The 23,135-nt window shown below is 55.4% G+C and overlaps 1 protein-coding gene and 1 pseudogene across 1 annotated transcript in view; one reads left to right on the top strand and one right to left on the bottom strand.

Annotated features, from left to right (window-relative positions):
* Positions 1-12,268, top strand: part of LOC119110024 (uncharacterized) — a 33,130-nt pseudogene extending 20,862 nt beyond the window's left edge.
* A 1,608-nt stretch (positions 12,269-13,876) lies between these two features.
* The window catches only part of LOC119110023 (cell death abnormality protein 1), a 56,577-nt gene continuing 47,318 nt past the window's right edge, over positions 13,877-23,135 (bottom strand). Inside the window, exons 16-23 of the mRNA XM_037233770.1 lie at positions 21,513-21,755; positions 20,083-20,316; positions 19,369-19,599; positions 17,171-17,401; positions 16,657-16,752; positions 16,199-16,333; positions 15,205-15,442; positions 13,877-14,513 (exon numbers count right to left, since the gene is read on the bottom strand). Of these exons, the coding sequence (XP_037089665.1) occupies positions 14,435-14,513; positions 15,205-15,442; positions 16,199-16,333; positions 16,657-16,752; positions 17,171-17,401; positions 19,369-19,599; positions 20,083-20,316; positions 21,513-21,755 (1,487 nt within the window). The 3' untranslated portion in view covers positions 13,877-14,434. The remainder of the gene's footprint in view (positions 14,514-15,204; positions 15,443-16,198; positions 16,334-16,656; positions 16,753-17,170; positions 17,402-19,368; positions 19,600-20,082; positions 20,317-21,512; positions 21,756-23,135) is intronic.

Raw genomic sequence — 23,135 nt, 5'->3', positions numbered from 1 at the left:
CTACCTGTTGAAGCGCAAATGGCCTTCGCTATAACGTAGTTGTATCGCCCGACTGTGCTTGAACATCCATGACCTGACTAGGTATATCAACAAAATGCTGACACATTAATCACCGAAATTTGTCAGGGTGATAACCTGCCATGTTATCAGTGTGACCGTTCAGCTAGCCTGCCTCTTGCACTTTGAAGGTGAAGCACGGGTGAGGTCGGCTGTTGACAGCAGCAGGCGTCCGTGGGTCGTCCCGCGTGGAAGACTTAGTGCATCAAGAAGCTCGAATATGCCATTGTTGGGTCAAGCTGCAGGCACCGGTCACTGACGTGATGAGCAACCTGAGCAGAGCAGACCCGCTCTACCATCCCAGCGTCATGTCAGCCTATTCCAGAGCCCCGTCTGTCGGAACGCTCGCCGATCCGGCCATTCAGCGAGTGTAGGCGTGTTGCCTGCAAGCCTCATCCCCCGGCCTCGATCAGAACGCCGGCGGCAATGCAGACGGGCCAGGCCGCGGGTCCGCGGGCGCTGACACCTTGCCCGCGAGCCGCGTCCGTGGACCGCGACCCGTGTATTGACGGCAGACTGACGCTCGCGCCTCCTCCCCAGGCGGCCCGGGCGCAGTACGACGCGTCGCCGGCGCGCCCCGCCAGTATGCCGGAAATCACCAACCTGGAGGTCATGTGCGCCAAGGACCGGATGACCGTCCAGATCGGCTTCTCGCAGCCGTTCCAGGTACGTCAGGCGCTCCTCGGGCTGTGCGCGCGCGGAGTGGGCTCTCGCGTGCTGACTCAGGTGTCCGGCGTCGTGTCGTTTTTGTCCCGCGTGTGACGGATGAAGCTGTCGTTATCCGGGAAGCGATCGCAGCTGCCGCGCGCGTCACTCGTCGAGCCGTGCGACGGCAGTTTTTGCGCAGTCTGGCGTGCGTGTCGCCAGGCCCCAAAGCGTTTGTCACACGAGCCAGTACGCTCGGCCGGGCCATTGTGCGGCACTGCGCGAGCGCTTTTGTCCCAATCAGCCGCGGTGGGGCGGCGCCAAGGAAAGCAGCGCGCCGGACGGCCCGCGCTGCCGCGTCCGTCCCGGTCAGCGCGCAGGCCGCCCGCGCGCGGGCCGGTGGCGGGTTACTGGGACCCTGGTTGCGGTGACTGATCGGTAGACGGCGCCAGAGGCGCTCTGGACGGACACAGACCATTGAGGGATTCGTGACGCGCTCGCGGACGGCACGTCGCGGAGAAGCCAGGACCCAGGCTAGGCTGCTGAGCCGAGGTCAGGCCCCGGGAGTGCCGGAGGAACTCCCCGGCCGAGGCCCGGGAGTTTCTCCGGCGGCGTCTCCCCCCGGTAGCGTTTTGCATCTTTGCCTCGCCTCGCCGCAATGCCGAGAGACTGCAGGGCGCGCAGTGAAAGCGCTCGGGTGCGGCGGCGCAGGCGAAATCGGTCAGCAGATCAGTTTCGCGATGATTGGCCGCCGGGTCAGTGAGCATCGAGGAGCGCCATTGTGGCAAGCGCGGCGCAGGTGGCCGGCCGCGGTGGTCGCGGCGCGCGGCGCGGCGGCCCCGAGCGACTCTCTCCGATCGCACCGGCTGCCCCGGACGGCCCGGCCGACCTGGGCCAACTGACCAAACTCCGCGTTCGGACCGGGCTGCCGCGCGAGCCCCTGGTTTCACCGGCCTGTGCGACACGGGTCGCAGCGTCCGGTCGCGGCTCCCGCTCAGCTCACATGCCGTGTTTTCACTAATCACACGCGTCACTGGGCCCCGGATGAGCTCGTTCCAGGGGCAGGTGATTACGGACCGCCGGCCGTGTTACCGGTTTGTGGATGCGGTGCCGGGCCGGCCGGGGTGGCGACGCGGCAGGTGTTAGGCGAACAGGGAAACGCGTTTAAAGTACATTACCGGAATGGGCACGGCACGAGGTAGATTAGTGACCCCCGTTAGCCAGGTCACCATACACGTTTTAGGGAATAATTAGCCCGAGCATTCATGCTTGCGACTTGGACGGCTGCGCACGGAACGTCGCGCGCCGATTGCCGAAAGTCACACGGCCACGCGCTGGGGACTCAGCGAAGAGAATCGCCACTGGTCCGGCGACTTAGCCACCGACCCGCGGAGCCGGCGGACTCGAGGGGCGGTGACCCCAGGCAGCCCCCCCCCCCCGTCGTCCCTGACCCTCAGGAGGGCGGTGCCGATGACCCGGCCGGCTGCCGGCTGCGGTCAGGAAGCGGCGGCGGCGGCGACGGCGGCGGCGCGCGAGCCGCCGGGACCAGCCCGCTCGCCGCGCCACTGACCCATTTACCGCGGCCGGACCGGACCGGCGACCGGCCGGCCGGCCCGCCGCGTGCCTGTGCACATACCGGCCACCGCTGCGTGCCTGTACACACACTGGCCTGGCCGCATGCCTGTACCTACACTGGCCATCGCCGCGTGCCTGTAACCATCGGCCATAGCCGAATGCCGGTACACATGTCGGTCATTGCCACGTACCTGTATACGTATTGGTCATACCGCGCGCCCATACACATGTCGGCCATTGCCGAGTGCCCGTACACATATCGGTCATTCGCCGAGTGCCTGTACACATATCGGTCACTGCCGAGTGCCTGTAAACATATCGGTCATTGCCGAGTGCCTGTACACATATCGGTCACTGCCGAGTGCCTGTACACATATCAGGCTACCGTCGCGTGCCTGTACGCACACTGGGTACCTGCACCTGCGTAATTATCCGCGTACCTGCGCGCACCCCGGAAACCGCCGCGTGCCTACTACGCACACGAATAACATATATACAAATATCAACAGCGACCAACGCCTCCTTCCAAAGCAGCCGTACATGTGTAAACCGCGGCCCACATAGCTCCACATAATTCAGCTGCACCTGTGCAGCCGTCGGCAAGGGCTATGCGATCCTGCGCGAACCGCCGCGGCTTGTACTTGAATGCACAGGCACCTAATTTGCATGTTTGTGGAATGCGCATGCGCACAAGCCACGTCCGCGGTGAGTTCTGCCGCGCCGTTTTATGCATGGATCAATGTCATATGTGTTTAGAAAGTGGCCGATGGCACATGCATTTGTAATTTATGTACGAGCGGCGTTCGTGTCCGGGTATGCACGTATTCATGTCACTCTGCGCCTCTGAACTCAATCCCGCCGGCAACCACGCGACGCTACGTTGGAAATCGCCATTCGGTGCCCGGATGTCTGGAGCTCAGTTTACGCCGTCTTGCATACGGTTTGACCACGACAGTTTGGTGTGGTATTTCTCAGTGGCGATTTTTCCACGCTGCAGAGTTCATACACAGCATGTTCACGGCATGCTCGGTTATACGATGGTAACATAATATACCCGCGCTACCTGTCAACCGCTTTACAATGGAAGCCTGTGCTTGTGACTCGCTGCGCTGAACCTGCTCAGGCAGCGTCCAAAGACTTTGTTTCTGCCTCCTTCCACCATGTTAGGATAGCTGAGCACCATAGACTGGACCGCGCACGGCTGCGGTCAGCAAGTGCAGGCGGCAGGCGTCTGCTGCCACTTGACACCGTCATGACACCGGACACCATTATAATGTCATTCTGACACCTGACATCATTATGAAACCGGACGCCAATATGACGCCTGACACCATTTTGGCACATGACACCGCTGTGACACCTAATACCAGTATGACACCGGACACCGTTATGACACCTGCCATCACTATGACATCTGATACCATTATGCGCTGCAGGAGGCCATAGCCGCGCTCGGAGCGTCGAATCTGCTGTCACGAGCCATGAAGTTGTCTGAAATGTGTGTTAGATGCTGCATATCCAAAGAGCTTTCGTTCTTGTGTCAGGAGCATCCTTAAGAGTACGTCACAACCGCATTGGTTGGCTCTATCAGTGTTGGCAAGATGCCATCGATGAGACTGAAACATGGATTTATCGCTTTTCCTCCGCACAATGTGGTATCGATGTCGGCGATGATCAGTCTATCTCTAGAAAGTTGAAGGCTGCAACCGGTCGTCGGCAAAGTTTTGCACATATTCTGAACCCCTTCCAAAAGCATGGCCATTCTCATGGAATGCGTCATGACTTCTGTGCGGTCTCCTCACGCTTCTGCGCGTACATGGTCGCCACATCGTCGTTGCATGGTGTGGTTGTCCAATGAAAAAGGCTACCCGCATTAGAGACAGGAAACATTTAATCTGAGACACATGCATGCGTTGGTCCTCGTGATATATCAGTAATGTTGCGAGTATATGGGTGGAAATATCGTGACGCCTGCTCGCGCTGTACCAACGCATGTTTTTGGGGAGCTGAGTATCATGCGCTATAGCATGCCTTGTGTCATATCGTTACATTTATCTACCATAGCTTGTTCACCTTCAGCACAGAGGGTCGTTCAAATCACAGTTATGGAATAAAAAAGGCGCTGCAGTCAAAAGATCGGAGGTACTCTTTTATTTACCATAGATAAGATGCATGCATTAGATGACATCTAATGCATGCAGGTATCAACTCTCATTGATGCAGAGAAAGTCAGTTTGATCGATCCAGAAGTCCTATCTTAAAATGGAAAAAGCAGTACATCTGGGAGTGGTATGTTAAACAGCCCACTCAAAGTTTTCCCACACTTACGGTCTGCTTGGCATTGTCCATAGTTTTCACGTCAGGTAAAAACCAGGACGCATTGTGTGGCGTCAGGCGAAGGCGGCAATCGCATTTGTGTCCGTTGTTCAGTTGTCATATAGATAATGCTAAAAGAGCTGACAGATTCAGACACGTTCGGCAAACGGTATCAATATCTTGCATCAATGCGTTGGAAAGTCATGTAAACCTACCAGACAGAAGTTTGTTGTTGAAACAACCATGCGTCGACGCGCGTTGGCTGCTTTAATTGCGAAAAGTGGGTCGAAATTAGATACAATAAACGTGACGGTGTGCTTGTGCACCTTCTGTGGCATAATCTTTGGCTTATCGGCTATCTTTCTATCTATCTATCTAACGGTTATGGACAATCAATCTGCTCAGGCCGTGACGCCTTCTATTCTATATCAGCTATGCGAAAGGTGGCACTGGCCACTTCACAGCCGATTATGGGCACGCCTGTGAGCCAGATAGCTTTGAGATCCATTAGGGAGTTCTAGCCGGTGGTCAGTTTCAGGCCTCCGTCTGCCCTGTTTGCCTGGTCCAGCATCAGTTTAAAAGGACCTCAAGACACCCGGATTCGTGCAATGCGCAAAACACAGCGCAAAGACAGCGCGCGACTGTCTGTACGCACTGTCTGTACTGACTGTCTGTTCGTGCTTACAAATGTCCACACAATGGTTCGTTTCTTTCTGCTGTTATAGTCCGCTTGTTTTGTTTTCTGTTTTTGTCGCCACGAGACTAGGTCGTCAAAACCGAACCCCCTTTTCACCTTGCTCTTCAATTTTCCTGCAACTTGAAAACGCTGATTTTCCTTTCTGATCTAAGCTGGAAGGTGAAATCAAGGTAACATTGCCATGCTGTAGAATAGCCGCCTCATCGGGATAGTTCGCATGCAATTGCCCCATAATTTATGTGGCACGAACCTGCATAGCCTTGCGACGAGTGTCTGCAAAGAGATCAGCTTTTAGAAAGCGTGGCGGCCGGGACGGGTCAGTCAAGATGAGAACGTTCCCATGGTTCGGGTGAGACTAACTCGGCTGCGGTCTCGCTCCGAAATGACATGTAATTTACAACGTCCATTTCCATTTCAAGCTTTCACGAACCGAAGATATCGGTGGTACATTGTTGCCCATTGGAACCTGGTTGTGGTGTTGACCTAGTATTTTATATATTATAGTTGACTTAAGTATTTTAACCAGCAACGTTTGATTTACAGGGACTCGTGTTCTCAAAAGGCCAGTTCAACAGCCCCAACTGCGTGTACGTAAAGCCGTACACATTCCCTGGGGGCGTATACCTTCGATATATACTTCAACAAGTGCGGAACAAAGCCAGACCTGAATGGAAAATTCTACGAGAACACCATCATCGTGCAGTACGACAACGAACTGATTGAAGTAAGCTCCATTCGCGTTCGTTTCAAGGTATTACTTTGTAAGCAGTGTTTCAGTTATAGTTCTGCCATCTTAATCACGCATGTCCGTTTGGAGGAGACTGCGTTGCCCTTAATGTTCCTTCAGATCGAGTGCTCACTTTACATGTCAGCCTTATTTCAGCCCATTGGGCACCGTTCCGGAATTGCATCATCTCAAATCGTAGCCTCCATGCCCTCGCCATACCACACACCAGATCCACGTGCTGTATGCGCTTCTGTCCGGCCGCAGGTTTGGGATGAGGCGAAGCGCCTGCGCTGTGAGTGGTACAACGACTACGAGAGGACGGCTACCAAGCCGCCCGTGGTCATGGCTGACCTCGAGGTCATCGAGCTCAACTTCAGAGGTCAGCGGCTGACGAACGCCGCCATGGTCTCCTGTCGATTTTACCCCGTTTATTCCCAGCCCTCGTGTGCGTCGCCGCATAGCACCGCCGCCCGCGCTTTTCCGACCGCATCTGAGCGTGCTACCACAGTCAATGCTTTGCCATTGTTGACGGAATCAGCCGCAGCAGGTCAGCTTGAGATGTTTCGATCACTTTCCGGATGTGATCGTGCCAGCGCCGCCGTTTTCCCTCGCTTGTTTGATGACCGTTTTCAAAGACGTTTTCACTTTTGGCGCATGGGTATGGGGTCGCGCAGCTGGGCTTCGAGAAGTGCGCCTCTTGAGTCGGCATGTGGCCAATCTAATTGTAAAAAATCACCTTCTGTTTCGAAGGGCCAAACAAGTTTTACTGGTATTGCATTTCCGAGCAGGCTAACGGATGCATTTGACAATGCATGTCACCACCAGACTCGTAAGATGCATGAGTAGGGCTACTGTCTGCAGCACGGGCTGCTACGTAAAACACGCGCTGGGGTCGGTGGGTCAATCTGACCCCCCCCCCCCCCCTGAAGGTTTTCCAGAACAATTTCAGAACGATGCGGCGTATCTGCACCAAACTTTGCCGCCTAAAATTTTGCTGCCGGAAATTATATAACCGGCCATGTTATACCAAAAATCATATATAGTTTGTGAGGTCGCTGACCTGGGGCTGGTCTAAGTCAGGCCATGGCTTCAGTGAAGGCAATGCTCAAGGAATCTTTCAGCATGATACTGCTACGTAGTGTTGGATGAGGCCATTGAGCTTTAAGATGGTTTCGTAGTGAATTAGGCAATTGCAATGATGATAACGGCAAGTAAATTGGACTTGGCTTAGGTGCGAAAGTCGGGTTAAGGTCAAAACAAAACTATACTGTTGCTGGACAACTTGCTGTATGAGGCAGTTTTGAACTCTCATTTCGAGTTCCTGTATTATAATGGCAACAAAAGATTATTTGTTTTGACTACATGGAGGCCAAGAGAGGTAATTGATCTAATTTGACCTCGATAAACCCTTTGCTTTGAGGATTATGCTGCGCAGGATAGTACTTGGCGTCGATTGGACATTCAGTCGCAAAATCATACCGATCGCTTCTCGTAATTTTTACATTTTAAAGGACAAAGACCAAACACGACCACTGCCCCGATGTGAGTACCAGTAGCCTTCTGCATATCAGAGGTACACATGTTAAGGATGGCTGTGTGAGAAGATCTGAGGACACTTCGGACATCGATCTGGAATTTGACCTTGCTTGACCTTATGTGAACCGAATTCACAACCAGGGAACTCAACATTTGACACAAATCATTTCACATATATACCTATCTGTCCTCTGAATTTCGTGTCCTTAGCCCCCTTAGTTTGTGAGATCTGAAAGGTTCAACTTAAACTCGTCGCATTCAATCTGCCACCCGGGCGCGTGTTCAGAATGAGAAGGAATCTAGGAATGAGTTAAAACGTTAACTTTGCATCCATCAGTATGGATCAGATACCAAGTTGCCTCTTGATGCCTCAGCTGCCAAATATATACTGAAAGGGTTTTGCAGTACGTTCACAACGCCAACGAGCTGTTGCAAGCATTCTGCTAGTTAAACTCATTTCCTGCTGGAGGCCTAGTTGGACCTGGATATATGGTGTGCCGTTGACTCCTCGCTCTTTGGATTGGTGTACTTAAGTCTCCTATCTCCTTCTTAAAGAGCGCAGCCACTTTCAGCAGATTTGTCTGCAATGTCTGGGGTTGGTGGTGGTCAGCAGCAGCACGTGCTTTTTGCAGGAACCATTACCTAAATACCTTAATATGTCCGAGTTGAGCCATGCGTTCGGTTCATGATGACCCAAAGGAGAGTGCATTCTACCTGTAAACGCATGTGATATTCCATCGATTGGTATCACTTGGTGGGCCAGTTAAGTCCAATTTGATGTTATTTTGGGCGGAATACGTGTTACGAACACGAAGAACGCCGCTGAACTTATTTTCTGAAACCTTATTTAGTTTTTAAACTAATAGCGTATGTAAATTTCCGCAAGGCTATCAAGACCAGACTTCGCTTTGCTCGCATGGCTTGCCAGAACCTAGCCACTCTATAAGTCAAAATAAATAGTAAAAATCCCGCTGCTTGAGCACACTAAGCATAAAAAACAGGGAAGACATTTTTGAAGACGCCGTTGCTGCATTTCTTGTCGCATTGACGTCTGGAAATGCCAAAGCACATCATGCCATATCATTATCACTTCATGAGCCGGGGCACATCAGGCTGACTACTGCCGTTCATGGTCACCTCAGCACACACACGGACATTTCTTCTCGCGATACGCTATTTTCAAGACATTTCAAGACATTTTAAAATCTATGCCGTGTCACACCCCTACGCGGTCACACAACGAAATTACTTGTGCGTAAGAAAGGGCCTGTGGCATCAGCATAGCCGTAGTCAGTCGCCACCACTGGGGTCATTTTGGTCCGATAGATACCATAATTTGGGGGCAGGTTTGACTAATTCTGGTGTTCCGACCATACCAAATGGCGCCAACACAGAGCTTCCCTCCACCTGCTGTTGGGCACAGTTGGCTTTTTGTGTGTTAACGGTGTACAATGGAACCAAGACAGAGGTGTATCCTGTAACATTTTAGCATCTAAAGCGTGGTATATATATATATATATATATATATATATATATATATATATAATATATATATATATATAACTGTAACTAAAACCTTTACTAGAGTCATGACATACAGTTGTTGGCTCGAAGCGCATTCGCCGCCAAGCTCACCACAACTATCACAAATTCGCACGCTGGCATGTGCTGTAGACATAACTCAAAATAAAATCCTCCTGAGCCAAATCGCTTCGCTGTCCAACGCCGCCTGACGCGGCAGCCCGCAGTGGAGCCATCTGTCGGCCTTCGGCCGAACTGGCCGGTGGACTCTGGGTCGGGCCGGGCGGCGGCGCGGCCGCCACTCGCGGGAAAGTTCGCACCGCTACCGCTCGCCGGCGCCCGAAGCCCGCTGCCGCCGTCGGCTGTCGCGGTTTCCAGCGGTGCTTGGGCCGGCTGCCGGCCGCAGGCTGGGCTCGCGGCTCCAGCAGAGCCACGAAGGTGGCGTGGCGGGCTGTCCCGACTGTCTCGTTTGCAATCTCACAGCTCCGGTACGGTGCGTGTGGGCTGAATGGTCTGTGGTCCAACTGAGGTGAACCGAACGAAACTGTCATCCCGTTTGTGTTTGAGACTGGCTGGTTACCCTGTGATACGCATTGAATACTGCCAAGTCAGCAACAGGTCGTTTCAGTTTGAACAAGCATTCCAGTGAAACAAGCTGAAGTATGTTTCGCCTTGCAGGTGACAACGTGGACTGCTGGATGGAGATCCAGGACGGCAAGGGTCCCTGGGCTAACCCCGTCACAGGCATCGTGCCCATCGGCTCCACGTTGACCATGGTCGTGGCCATAAATGACCCGCACGGTAAGTTATTCACTTGCCGGGAAAACGCATTTGTAAACAATGCATCCAGCTATGATAGTAAGTTAGGGATTTCAGTAGTGAAATAACTTCTCTGTCATGCAAAGGGTCACCTAAAAATGGTTTATGTCCCACGTAGTGTGATCCAGCAGTGCCATCTCGTCGCCGATCGGTCGATCTAATTACCATGAACGGTGTGAAGAGTATGCGTTGTGTACCAAAGTAGCGATGCGGTTTATCTCTCAGACCAATCTGAGTATCCCTTCTGGAAGCGAGGAGGAGTGCAGTGTTCGGAGATGAAGAATTCCAAGTGGACGCCCGCCTTTTTAGATGACAATTGAATATTCATTTTACACATTGAGCTGTGCACCTTTGGTGCCCACTCGAAGACGCATCTGAATAAAACCAGTTCAAACTTCCTTCCTCGTCTGCTGAGCTCGCAGTTCACCAGGACTTCAACACACCATTCACCGTATCCTCCGCCTCAGCCCGCTAAGACATTCCAACTCGCTGTCGTTTCAGCCGAGTTCGACATGCGGGTGAAGGATTGCGAAGCGTCGGACGGCAAGGGTCGGCCCATCTACCTCTCCGACAGTCAGGGCTGCGTGCTGCGGCCCAAGATGATCAGCAAGTTCATGAAGCTGCGCAGCAACGACGGCCGCGCCACCGTGCTCACCTACGCCCACTTCCACGCCTTCAAGTTCCCCGACAGCATGTACGTGCACCTACGCTGCAAGGTGGAGATTTGCCGGCACGGCTGTCCCAGCCACTGCCAGCCGGCGGCGCCGGCCGGCTACGGAGGTCAGCCGGCGGCACCGGCCGGCTACGGAGGCCTGCTGGCGGCCGGCAGCGAGCTGGACCCCGTCTCGAACGCCGTCGAGCCGGTGCCTGGGCCGGAGGTCGTCAGTGTGGGCTCCGTCGAGCAACACACAGCGGAGGAGCGGCAGGACACGGCCGACACAGAGGGTCCGCCTGTGGCGCCGCCTGCCGACGCCGTCAACAACGGTCCACCGCGCCAGCCGACAGCGGCGCCCTCGCGCCAGCCGGCGGCCGCGCCCGCCCGCCAGGAGGTGCCACTGCGCCGGCGCGACCCGCCGGCGCGGCCCGCCAGCGCGCGCAAGCCGCTGCACGAGCGCGTTGACCTGGCGCGCCTCGGCGGTGACCTGGCGCAGAAGTTGCGTGACCTGGTGGCCCCGCCGGCGACGCTCAGCCGCTCGGACGCGGCGCCGGTGGCCGCCGCGCTGACGGACGCGGCTGAAGTGAGCCGACCGACCTCGGACGCCGGGCTGGGCGACGGCGACCTGGACCGCTCCAAGTTCCCGTGGGGGCCGCGCAGTCTGCCGGTGCGCCGGCGCCGCTTCGTGCTGGAGGAATCGGCGCGCTCGGCAGACGTCGGCGTCGCCTCGACGCTCGAGGTGCTCTCGCAGAATGACCTGCAGGAGGCGGCCGGCGCCGAGCCGGAGCGGCGCGCCGTGATCCTGCGCGGCCAGATCGGCGCGGTGCGGCGCGGCGTGTGCCTGCCGGCCGCCGGCTTCGCGGCGCTTTTCGCGCTGCTGGCCGTGGCCGCTGTCGTCTCGATGCTGGTGGCCAGCTTCCTCTGCCACCACCGCCAGGTGGCGCGCTGCGCGGGCGGCCGCCAGCCCACCTCGCTGGTGGGCTCGATGCCCGCCTCGCTGGCCGGCTCGATGGCTGGCTCGCTGCCGCCGCGGCACTGGAACATGGTCGGCTACATTCGGCAGCGACTCCACGTGGTCTTCTGAGCGGCGATGACCTCGCAGCACCGCGGCGGCCGCCACTGCCTCGTCAGGCAACCCGAACTGTGATATTAGAGGACTCGCCGGCGGCCGGGGAGGGCGAGGATGTGTGTCGATAGGAGAAGCGGGAGAGCTGTTCCTGAAAGACTTCTGTGGCGTTGGGGGCCAGTGGAACGCGACGCTGTGCCCTCGCCCCCCCCCCCCCCGCGGGCTGTTTTCGTTCAGACCGGGACGAGCGTCTTACAGGCGCCTGACTCTTGTCATCGACGTGACTAATGCTAGGCGGGCAGCAGATGAATGTTCCCTGGGAGAGACAGACGCAGGAGCGGCTGGCGTCTAGAAAATGGCGACATCGCAGTTTGCGCTCCCTGTTCCTGGTGCGGACGACGTCCCGGGGGGACGGTCCGGTAGACGGGCGGACTTGCCTGCCCGCCTCAGCCGACACGCGCAGGGCCGCCCAGCCGCTCAACAGCTCAACAGTTCCAGTCACTCCCTGAAGAGGCCACTGTCGCCGCGTTCGCTCAACACCCGCTTGTTGCAACCGCTCGGGTCGGCCGGCGGTGCCTGCCCGCGTCCTCGCATCCGTTCGGGCAGCGGCGAGGCGACGGGCCGCGCCGGCGGGACGACGGGCCGCGCCGGCGGAACGACGGGCTGCACCGGCGGGACGACGGGCCGCTCGTCGGGCGGCAGCACCTCGACTCGACGGGGCGGCAGCACCTGCCGGCCGTCAACCACTCGGGAGCTTGTGAAGAGAGAGTACAGGAACGGCGCCACGTGCCCATGGAGTGGGCTCTCGGTGCCGGTCTGATAAGGCAACGAGTTATGACAACGCTCCGTGGAGATGAAAGGTGTGTGACGCGCCGACGTCACTCGTTTGGGTGTGCCTCGTGAGAATCTGTGTTGTTTTGTTCGTGTCGTCAGGTTTTGTATCACAGCCTAGTTAAACTGAGCACCTATAGACCACGTGAACTACGTAGATTTTGTTCCCCATGCCTACGTGAAATTGCCGGCTGGCTTAACTTGGAAACGATACCGTAAATGTAATGTGCAGGCTGGTGCATTTCTAGCACTTACAGCATGGGTCATTCGTCCAAATCCCCGTGATGCTAGCGGCTGCCGTGTATTATTTAGCCTGGCCCATTTATGTACTTGCTCATATTCGCGACCACTGGTCCGCTACTGATTCGGGACCACTGGTCCTCTACTGATTCGGGGCCACTGGTCGCCCACTGATTCGGAACCACTGTCCCGCCACTGATTCGGGACCACTGGTTCACTACTGATTCGGGACCACTGGTCCACTACTGATTAGGGACTACTGGTCCGCTGCTGACCAGGCGGGCCCCCGATGTGTGTTTCGTGTCCAAGCTCATTTTGATGACCCCGTAGGATCTGCGGTGCTCTCGTCAATCCCGTGTGAGATCTGCGGTGTTCTCGTCAGCCTCGTCTTGACTCGTCCGACCTGTCGGGTGCTTTCCGTGAAAACGAGCGCAAGGTGATGCTTGTGAAAGGCAAAAGGTAGTGAGTCGGATCTTCTTAAGAGCACTCGGCATGATGAATAATCATAAAGACAAAATCCATCACCACGCACGTTTTATCAATGCTCGCATTTATTGGCTGAAGGTGTTGTGCCCTATTGTTAATACTTTGTTACGCCGAATCTCCCGCTGCCCTGTCGCTTTTTCCGAGAGCAGTTTTGAATGCCTGTTGTATCTCTGGCTTCACGCTGACCACTGATTTATATGTCTATTTATTCTGCTATTTATCAATAAAGTGTTACAAATGTCGTACCAGGTTTCTTTATATACTGAAGTGTCCTGGAATTCGAGAAGCACTGTTTCATGTTGAAAAAAGAACACTAGCTGCTGCACGTGTTACATGGCAATGCAAAACACTTATCGGTTATAATTCACATGTTTTTTTTTAAATTTGTGAGCCTTGTGTCTAACTTTCACCCCTCACCTGCCCTGGGAAATCGCTTCTTCCTGATTTTAAGCTTTCACTGGTCATGTTAGACGACTTTTTGACGACTTACCTGTTTGACGGCTGTTTGTTTTTACACCGAAATTATGAAAGTCCAACATCGACGAAAAGCCATGTCGCCAGCCTTTCTCAGTCCCCGCCAAATATGGCGAATGCTGTTGTGCCGACATTGTCGATATCGTAACAACCATGCATGATAGTGAGGTGCCCCGCTCATATTCCAGCCACTGATGTAGAGCTATGGAGGACCGCGTCACTTCCAGAATTGTTGGCAACAAAGAGACGATCACCTTGAGGACACCGTGTATTCCAAAAGCGTCGTTTAAATTAGCTGCAGTTTAAGTTATCCGTTGAAAGTGTAGCGTTACTCATACAGGAAGCACAATGTGCAAACGCGTCTGGAAAGTAGACCGAAGCGACTATGGGCTACCAAAAGACAGATGATTCGAGCTATTGGTCAGGTGACACGCACGTTCGCTGTCTGCGCGGGAACGCTGCTGACATACACAAGTCACACACAATATATAATATGAAAATGGTACAACATATCACGAACAACTCAATTTCAGCTCCCATGGGCCCGGAGAGCCGCCGCACCCGACTCATCATGCCTCGTCAGCAGACGTCCCCCGGCAGGTTTCCGAGATGAAATTCCGATGACAATGCCCAACGCCGGTGCGGGGCGACACCTGGTGGCGGCCGCTGGTCGGCCCGCCGCGGGTCCCGTGGGTCCGGGGACCGGCGCTGCAGTCCCACGTCGCCCCCGCCGGCCGCGGGTCTCTCGCTGAGCCCTGCGGAGATTGCACTGCGCGTCCGCCGCCTGCTTCAGCCGCTCCTGACGGGGTTCTGCTTGGCGACCACCACCTCCTCCAGCTCCTCGTCCTCCTCGAAGATGGTGTCGTCACTGCGGCATGGGAGGGTTGTTGGAGCTGACGGTGCCACGCGCGGGCTGAGGTGGGGGTGGGGCTGGGCAGGCAAGACAGCAACTTCTGAGTAGAGCAGGCAACTGTCAAGACGACAGCAGGCAACTGCAATCCGGATGACAACTGACAGGTTTGGGCTCGGACATTGCAACTGAAACACAGGCGTTGCGACCGAGACACCGGGTATAATGAATGCGATATTGATGATGGTGCTGGCGACCGTCATTGCGACAAGGGGTCGAATATTGCGACACCAAACATGCACCGGAGGCATTGGGTTAACATTTCTCAACATTGAACATTCTCAGCATTCACAAATCGCTTCCGTCAATATATATATGCACATCTGTATAACTCTGGGTGCTCTGCCGTGCCCAGCATGTGACCTCTTTTGAAACCCGAAAACACGAAACCCCAGAGAGCGCAGAATACAAATGGGAATAAATTTAAGTCAAACAAACATCGAGCTATGTGCGAAGCACATCACCGGTAAACTGGAACTATTCGGTTCCAAAAGAGCATTCTGCCACGGACGATGGTCCGCCCCATCTGCATCTGCGTTGTCTGCTCGACATCATTGCCAACCACCTGAAGCGAAGGTTGCCTTGTAGACAGCCTTTGATTCATGCAATGCATCCCGTTACCGACTCGACTGTCTGCTCGTTGGCTCACCTGTACAGCTGGATGCAGATGGGCTGTGCTTTACAGTTGCCACTGGGACATGACCTTTTCTGCAGCACGCACACCTTGCCCGGCGGGCAGCTCTCGCAGAAGGGGTCGTTCGTGCTCACGCAGAGCGGCGACAGAGGGCACGTCTTGCCCGGCTGGCAGAGACCGCGCGTGGCTGCGCAGCGCGTCAGGTCTCCGCACCGGAAGCGCACCGTCTTGCACGGATGGACGATCTCAGGCACTGCGGACGAGCGTGGCGGTCAGCGCGACGGTGGCGCCATCGGACAGCAGCGCGTTGCACTGTTAGTGATGGGAGCCCGCACGATGTGGCTGATGTCATGCTGGTAAAGATAGGCAGATTGCTCTGGTCAGGGTGAGCGAGCAACAGATGCAGGCGGAGTCACTAGTGAGCGGCAGTTTTGGCTGCATCTGATGAATGTAGGACAAGTAATGGTGGGAACAGGGTCGACGCAACGTCAGAACAGCAAGTAACTACTTTTACATCGGTAGAAACCGGTGACCCATGCTTAATCCTAAGGCATTAATTTCTGCGAAGCCTTTGCGTGGCTTCTCCACCCTTTGGATGACATTGACGTTAGACCAGACGTCAGCGGTGACCACAGGCCCAGCTCTCTTCCTTTATCTTAATTCGCTCACTGACAGTGCGATATCTTCAAAGTTCAGCTTCTTCGCTCTTATCCGAGCCAAAACACCAGCGGCGCAATCTCCTCTAGGATTATGCGGTTTTGGGAAAACAACGCTATTATCCTCCCCTGCAGCCTGATTCCTCCGACGGTGCTGGGTCTGGCAGAACGGCGCGAGTCCCGACTCACCCCGCACTAGGCGGTAGTTCATCGCCGTGTGCAACACCCGTCACACTATTCTCACACTATTCTCACGCTATCCCCCCAGCGACCAGCTTTCGGAAAGCTACAGCCACTGGATCACGTGGGGTAGAACGACAGTCGGATGTGTGTGACAAAGTAAGCGGACGTACCCGGCTTCTGACACGTGTGCCCGCAGCCTGTGAAGCAGCACTTGTCCTCCTTTTCACAGTTGTAGTCGCTGTCGCAGTCCTCCACGCATTTGCCCTTGTAGCCCTTGGTCAATTTCGGACAGAAGCCCGGTTTCACTGCGGCACGGGTGGAAAGGCGGATTACGGGGAGCGAAAGTGGAGCAACCGCTACCAATGACAAAAGTAGCTGCTGTATCGCAGCTGCACTAAGCCACCCAATGTCTCAACAGTTTAGAAGTGAATGGACCGACAGCCTCAACTATGACAGTACTTACGCGAGCAATTTTAACGCAATTTAACATGGTCAGTGTGTCCGTTTTAAAACAGCGAAACAATGCTTCAGGCTGAAAACTTAACCGCATTGTCGACTTAAGCCGCTGCACTGGAAAGCCAATACGAAATAATGACATGCTTTGCACTGCAGTTATTTGACCTCTTACCCGGTGGGCACTCTTCCTGGGAGCAGAGCAAGAAGCCGTTGATGCAGGTGCAGCTGTTACACTCAATATCAATAATTTCACCATCCTGCTTGCAAGCTGCGAAGGAAGAAACACATTGACGCATCAACAGCTGCTCTAAAAGATAAATATGCGAGCCTAACATATTCATAACTCAAGCTGGGAGATTCCAAAACGCGGTGAAATGACTAGCTAGTTCATCTGGCTTCATTCCTGGCAAAGTCATTATCAGAAGGTGACAAGCGAGTGCCAAAGCTGAAGCATACGAAGTATAAATACGGCATCGGTATCCTCCGCATCTTAACAAAAACCAGCACCTGAATATTTCCCAAGAGAACGCGCCGCTGAGCGCGCCACAACGCACAGGAGTACAGCTCGGCACGAACACCACAAGCTGACCATCATGAGCCCTCCGGCCGGCGTGTGCCTCGCCTCGCGCCCCGCCGCCGCGGCGCCACCGGCGGGCTCACGAGCCCCAGCCCGGGCCGCCACTCACGGATGGGAGAGCAGATGGGGTTGCCGGAGCGGTCCTCGTCGCAGCGGAAGCCGACCTTGCACTTGATCTGCTCGCAGTCCGGCTTGCGGGGCCGCAGGCAGACGTTGGCGCAGCCGTTGAAGCAGCACTTGGAGTTGTCGGCGCACTGGGAGTCGTACTTGCACGTGTCCCTGCACCCGCCGCGCGGCTGCGTGTCGTTGGAGATCTTCGGGCAGAGGCCGTCCTTTTCGGCTGCAACGACAGGGGGTCTCTTGATGTGTGTTCTCCTGTCAGGAGTTGGCGGTGTCGCTGCCCCGACACGCGCGACTGGTTTGTGGACCACAGACCGTGTGTGGGGAGTGCAGGTCGAACTTGTGTGTCCTAATGCCAGTACGAGATTGGTAGCCGGGTGTCACCTTCACATTAACTGCTTGTGGTCTTAGCTTGGTGTACCGAACGCTTGCACCTGGCTTACCGATTTGGCAAAAATGAACTACAGTGGGTCCTTGACCGAGAGAAGTAGGAATAGCTCACGCTGCTCTCATGAGCACATGCCATTATAACATACGTGCATTGCGTTAAAGTTCAAGATGACACATCTCATCCGTCATTCAAAGCAAATCTTAACATTCGCATTGTCCGGTTGGGCAATATTTACACTCGGGCTCTAGCAAGGACGTCTGAAACGATTGCTCATTTGTCATTCTCATTAATGCCATGAAATTTATTGTCACCTGCCTCTTCCGATGTAGGCTGCTAGCATACCTTTCTAAAGGAGTTCAGGAAATAGGCTTTGCCAACACTTGTTTTGTAAAACTCATTTGTCCTGTAGAATCTGAAGCTTTTTCCTAAAATAATCGCATTAAGGAACACAACATTTTTCTGTACCAGGTAAAGTGTTCCCGCTCAAACGAACTGTCATCCTTGACTGGCCTCGGCTGATCTTACGCGTAAATGAAGCATCTGCAGCATTCAGCACGTGCTTTTCATTTCACTGATGGTGTCCAACTCATTCCCAACAAAATCAGCCCGCTCATGGTGGCCAGATCCGGGACAAAACGCCGCCCGCTTGACCTGAGCACGTGTGCAGATTGGCATCACGGGGTGAAAGTGCCGCGTGCCTTCGTGCACTTCCCGTCCGGAGAGGGAAGAGGCCCCAGAAGGGGCCGGCCGCGCCGAACCGGGCCCGTCCGGCCCTCTGCAGACCGTTCGCCGAGAGCGAAAGTCGCCGCCGGCCCCTCCGCCAAGCGCCGTTGCACCAGAGCCGGGCGCCGCCAAGAATGCGACCGGCGCGCCGGTTACGCGGCGTGTGCGGGCGTGCCGGCCGCTACGCCCGCGAGGGGGCGGCGCCGGCGCCTCTGCGGCGCGGGGCGACGCCGGTTGCCCAACTGGGGCCCGTCCGCGGCGTCCGCCCGGGCCGGCCGGCAGTGGACGCCGTCGCGTGGCCTCCCGCCCGCAGAGGCGCACTGCCAGCGACGAGGCGGTGCCGGGTCAGGACCTCTCGGCGTTGGCCAATGCCGCGCCTGGTGCCAGGGTCTGTGGCGCCGCCAGATCATTACCGCTGGGCGGCAGTGAGAGTGGAGAGCGCAGGCTCGCCGCTGTTCAACGAATCAGCGCGGGCGATGGGTGCAACACGTTTGGTGACACGATGTAAATCGCGATCGCCCAGTTGCAAAATCATCGCGGGAATGGGATCTAGCTCACCGGTGTTTTGGCAGGCGGAGGTGCAGTGATGCTATTCACAGCTTGCTGTATGTGATCGCATTGTAAGACGCATTGCGTATACGAATACATATACAGTGATGCTCCTGTTAAGCAATGACCTCGTCAGATATTGTTTACGGTCGTTTCCTGGCACACAGGAAGGGTGTTTCTGCACCCCAAAGACTGTGCCTCACTCCCAGTGAATGTTTGTGGATGTGAGGCATGCTTCGGGAACACATGTGTTCGAATTACGAGTGGGCGAGTAGCTTTAATGTCCTGAGCCTAAGTACCTTTAATGCAGCACCGGCAGTGACGGGTGTACGGTAGTGTGTCGTCTCCTCTTTCCTCCTTTTCTCTCCCCTCTCTACCCACCGGGCGGTGGCGAGTACCGAAAATTTGTTTTCCCTAGACTCGTTCTGATCTCAGCCCATGAACTCCCGGCGGTAACAACACTCAAACGGGCATTCACCACCCTGGACTCCCCCCCCCCCCGCCGCTCGACGCTGTCCACTGACCTGTGTCGAAGCACTCCGCGTCACCGATCGGGTTCTCGATGCACGCGAAGCCCGGCTCGCAGCTGATGTCCTCACACAGCTTGCGGAGGTCGGGCGCCACACACACGTTCGCGCAGCCGTTGTTGCAGCACTTGAAGTTGTCCGGGCACTCCGAGTCGTACTGGCACTCGTCCTCCCCGCACTTCTTGTACTGGTCCGGCGTCCACTTGGGGCAGCGACCGTCCCGCGGCTCTGGGGTCGAGGGGCACGCAGGTCAGGTCTGGCCAGGTCAGGTCGGGACGGACAGGTCAGGTCCACTTGGGGTAGCGACCGTTCCGCGGCTCTGAGGTCGAGGCGCACGCAGGTCAGGTCTGGTCAGGTCAGGTCGGGATGGGCAGGTTAGGTCCAGTCGGGTTGATAACCTTGGAAACATGCGGTTCGGCAAATCAAATTTGTTGCAAGCGGGACAAGAACTAGACTAAGAAAAGTTACTGTAGTGCAACTTGGCGTATGTCTCACTAGAAGTTTTCGTAGTTGGCTGCATGGCCATGAAAAAAGCGAATGACATCTTATGAACAACGGAACCGTCTGGAAAATGCTTCCCATCCAGTGCAATGCCTTGCGATGTATCTGGCAGGTGCCGTGGACGACACACCCCATTAGCGTAGCTCCCCACATTCAGTTCGACGTGCCAGATGCGTTTCCCTGCCCGCTCAGCCTCCGCCTGTCGCTGACCTTTGCTGACGCACTTGGCGTCATTGACGCCGTCGTCGACGCAGGCGTAGCCTTCCACGCAGTTATGGTCCTCGCAGCGCCTGCGCAGGTCGGGCGGCACGCACACGTTGGCGCAGCCGTTGAAGCAGCAGCGCTCGTCTCCCTGGCACTGGAAGTCGAAGCGGCACTCGTCCTCGCAGCTCCTCGTCTTCGGGTCCCACAGATCCTCGGCCGGGCAGCGGCCCACCTTGTTGGCTGCGGGTGGCAGACGCCGGAGTCAGCGCCACAGACGCCCACACGCTCAAGGGTCAGCGCAGGTCAGCATGGGTCAGCGCAGGTCAGCAATAGTTAGCGCAGGTCAGCATGGGTCAGCGTAGGTCAGCATGGGTCGCCGCAGGTCAGCAATAGTCAGCGCAGGTCAGCATGGATCAGGGTAGGTCAGCATGTGGCAGCTCAGGTCAGCATGGGTCAGCGCAGGTCAACAATAGTCAGCGCACGTCAGCATGGGTCAGTGCAGATCAGCATGGGTCAGCGCAGGTCAGCATGGGTTAGCGCAAGTCAGCAATAGCCAGCGCAGGTCAGCATGGGTCAGCGCGGGTCAGCATGGGGCAGCTAGTCGCGCCTTGCTGTGCAATGACCAGGGTGAGTAATTTCGCTCAGAAAGCGCTCCATGACAATATGGTTAATATACGTATCGTATCTAAGCATTACTAATTGTCGTATTAATGCAACCGAATTGATTACGCGCTTAAATGGCACAAATATTATAATTTCCGCTAAGTATAGCTTGATGCACTGACGACTACGCTGGCAACTTGGAAAGTACGATCTGCAGTTAATCTAAGCGGCCGCATTGGATAGAGCAACGCTCTTTCAACCGACCTGGGACCTGTGCGACCAACGGGTGGGTCGCGTTCTGGGCCCATGCTCGGGCCGGAAGAGCCCAAGCCGGGGTCGGATGTCACAACGCGGGGTCATAGGTCCGAGCGTGTTGTCCCAGCACGCATCCGGTCGGAATGCGCCGCCTCGCAGCCCGATCATTACCTCTCGTTGGTGCATGTGTTCGTACAGGATGGGTAACTGAACGCAAGCGCTTACGTTACAGCAGTTGATGTGTGCCAACTGCGGCCGACCCACCTCCAGTGCAGTGCACGTGTGATAAGCCTCATGAATGCGCGCATCTATTCGTTTCGATACAGGTGCACGGCGCCATGCGATGAAGCCGACAAAATGCAAAAACTTTCCCCTGCACATCGCGCCGTTGAAGTAATGCGTTGTTGTGTACCTTCAGCGCGCATCCTTATGTGTCCCGTGAGGATGCAAAACAGTGTGGGTGCCGCCAGCACAACTGTCGCGAGACGAACGATGTGAATCACCTGGAACGTCCTGCAGCAAACGCGGGGGCGGCCTACGACTGCAGCAGGTGCAATCGGTCCCTCTCCAACACTCACTCGTGTTGACACAGTAGGCGTCCTTGATCTTGGCAGGGTCGTCTATGCAGGCGTGTCCCTCTTGGCACTGGAAGTCGAAGTCGTCGCAGGTCTTCCTGAAGACGGGGTCGAGACAGACATTGGCGCAGCCGTTGTTACAGCAGCGCTGCTGCTTGGGGCACTCGGAGTCGTACTTGCACTCGTCCTGACAGTCGCCGCGGTAGGCGCCCGGCCTCAGCGGCGGACATTTGCCGGCCTTGACCTCTGCGGGGTCACAGGGGGACAAAAGGTCAGCGAGTTCGGTGACATCTGAGGCGAGGTAAGGCAAGGTGAGGAGGAAGGGGTGGTGAGGGTATGCAGGAGGCTGCCCGATAAACTGGGCATTTGAATGCATAGTACAAGGTTTGCATGCTGTGGATGCAACAGGTCAAATGTTATGGAAATGAAGTTTTCATGATATTTATCCTTAACATTTATTATAAAATGTATTAGTGTCTATTTGTGACTCGCTCCGTATGTTGTGCTTTGTCACTAGTGATAGACGTGTTGGCAAGCGCGAGCAAGTGACGAAAATTTTAATTTGCACGTTGTTTTGCGTTGCTCTGAGCGTCTTGAGTGTTCTAAGCGACATCCAGTCAACACGGCATCCAACCAATAGCTGGAGACCGCAGCACGTGACGTAAATTCAACGATGACACCTCTGATTAATCGTGCGGGCTTCAGAGCTCTATTCACTGCCCGAAAACAAGTAGCTAGGACGCTCACTTCGGTTTAGCATTCAAATCAGGTAGTCTCAGTCGCGGGTGTCGCTCCTGCATCGCACACTGTCTTTCTGCGGCTAGGCCAAGGTGGTATGGTTGTGGTTTGATGCATAGGGGAATGAATTTTCGCCTTTCGCATGCCCCATGAAGCCAGTGCGCAGAAGCCAACGCACACCACCTCCCCGAGATGTCTATGTCAAGGCCCGGCAGAAGCTGCAGCCAATGGCAATACTGGAATGCGGCCGACGGCGCGCTGAAAACTGTGCGTAGTTGACATCACGGGATATTTTTCAACGTTCAAGGTCCCAGAACCTTGGCAATGAGTACCCATCGGAATCTATGTCCGCATTTGTGCCCTCATTAGGGGCGTATGTCGGCAATTTGCCACTCTCCGCTGACCACATATGGAATTTCATTACTTTCAGGACGTAGATGAATCAAAGTCCCCTTCAACGGCGCGTGGAATTCCTCTCGCGATTTTTGATTCCCCATCAAATCTTTAGAAGATCGGAGGTGGCCTTCGGAAGTCGGCGGCCATTTGTCTCGATATTCCGTGCAGTTCGGCCCGGATCATTTGCAGCAGCACTAGAGCAGCTGGTTGGGACCATGGTCGATGAATGCCGTGACATATTGATGACGCGCGGACATAACACCGGAGCAGTCTACCACAACAAAGCAAAGCTTCACGCCCACTCAGACACATCAAACACTTGTTTTTTAATACGCTACGAAGTCCATTGCAGTGCTTGATTTTGTAAATTTCCAGTTATGTAGACTGGGTAAAACTTGTTTCAGGACCTGCGGCGCATCTTGACTGCTGGCAAGGATAATAATATTACCCAGCTTAGTACTAGAAGCAATCTCTGCCATGCAGTTGTCTAAT

Source organism: Pollicipes pollicipes, unplaced genomic scaffold (genome assembly GCF_011947565.3).
Source record: "Pollicipes pollicipes isolate AB1234 unplaced genomic scaffold, Ppol_2.1 Scaffold_7231;HRSCAF=8579_pilon_pilon_pilon, whole genome shotgun sequence".
Lineage (NCBI taxonomy): Eukaryota > Metazoa > Arthropoda > Thecostraca > Pollicipedomorpha > Pollicipedidae > Pollicipes > Pollicipes pollicipes.
Note: the sequence above shows the minus strand (reverse complement) of the source record. Positions and strands in the feature narration are given on the sequence as shown.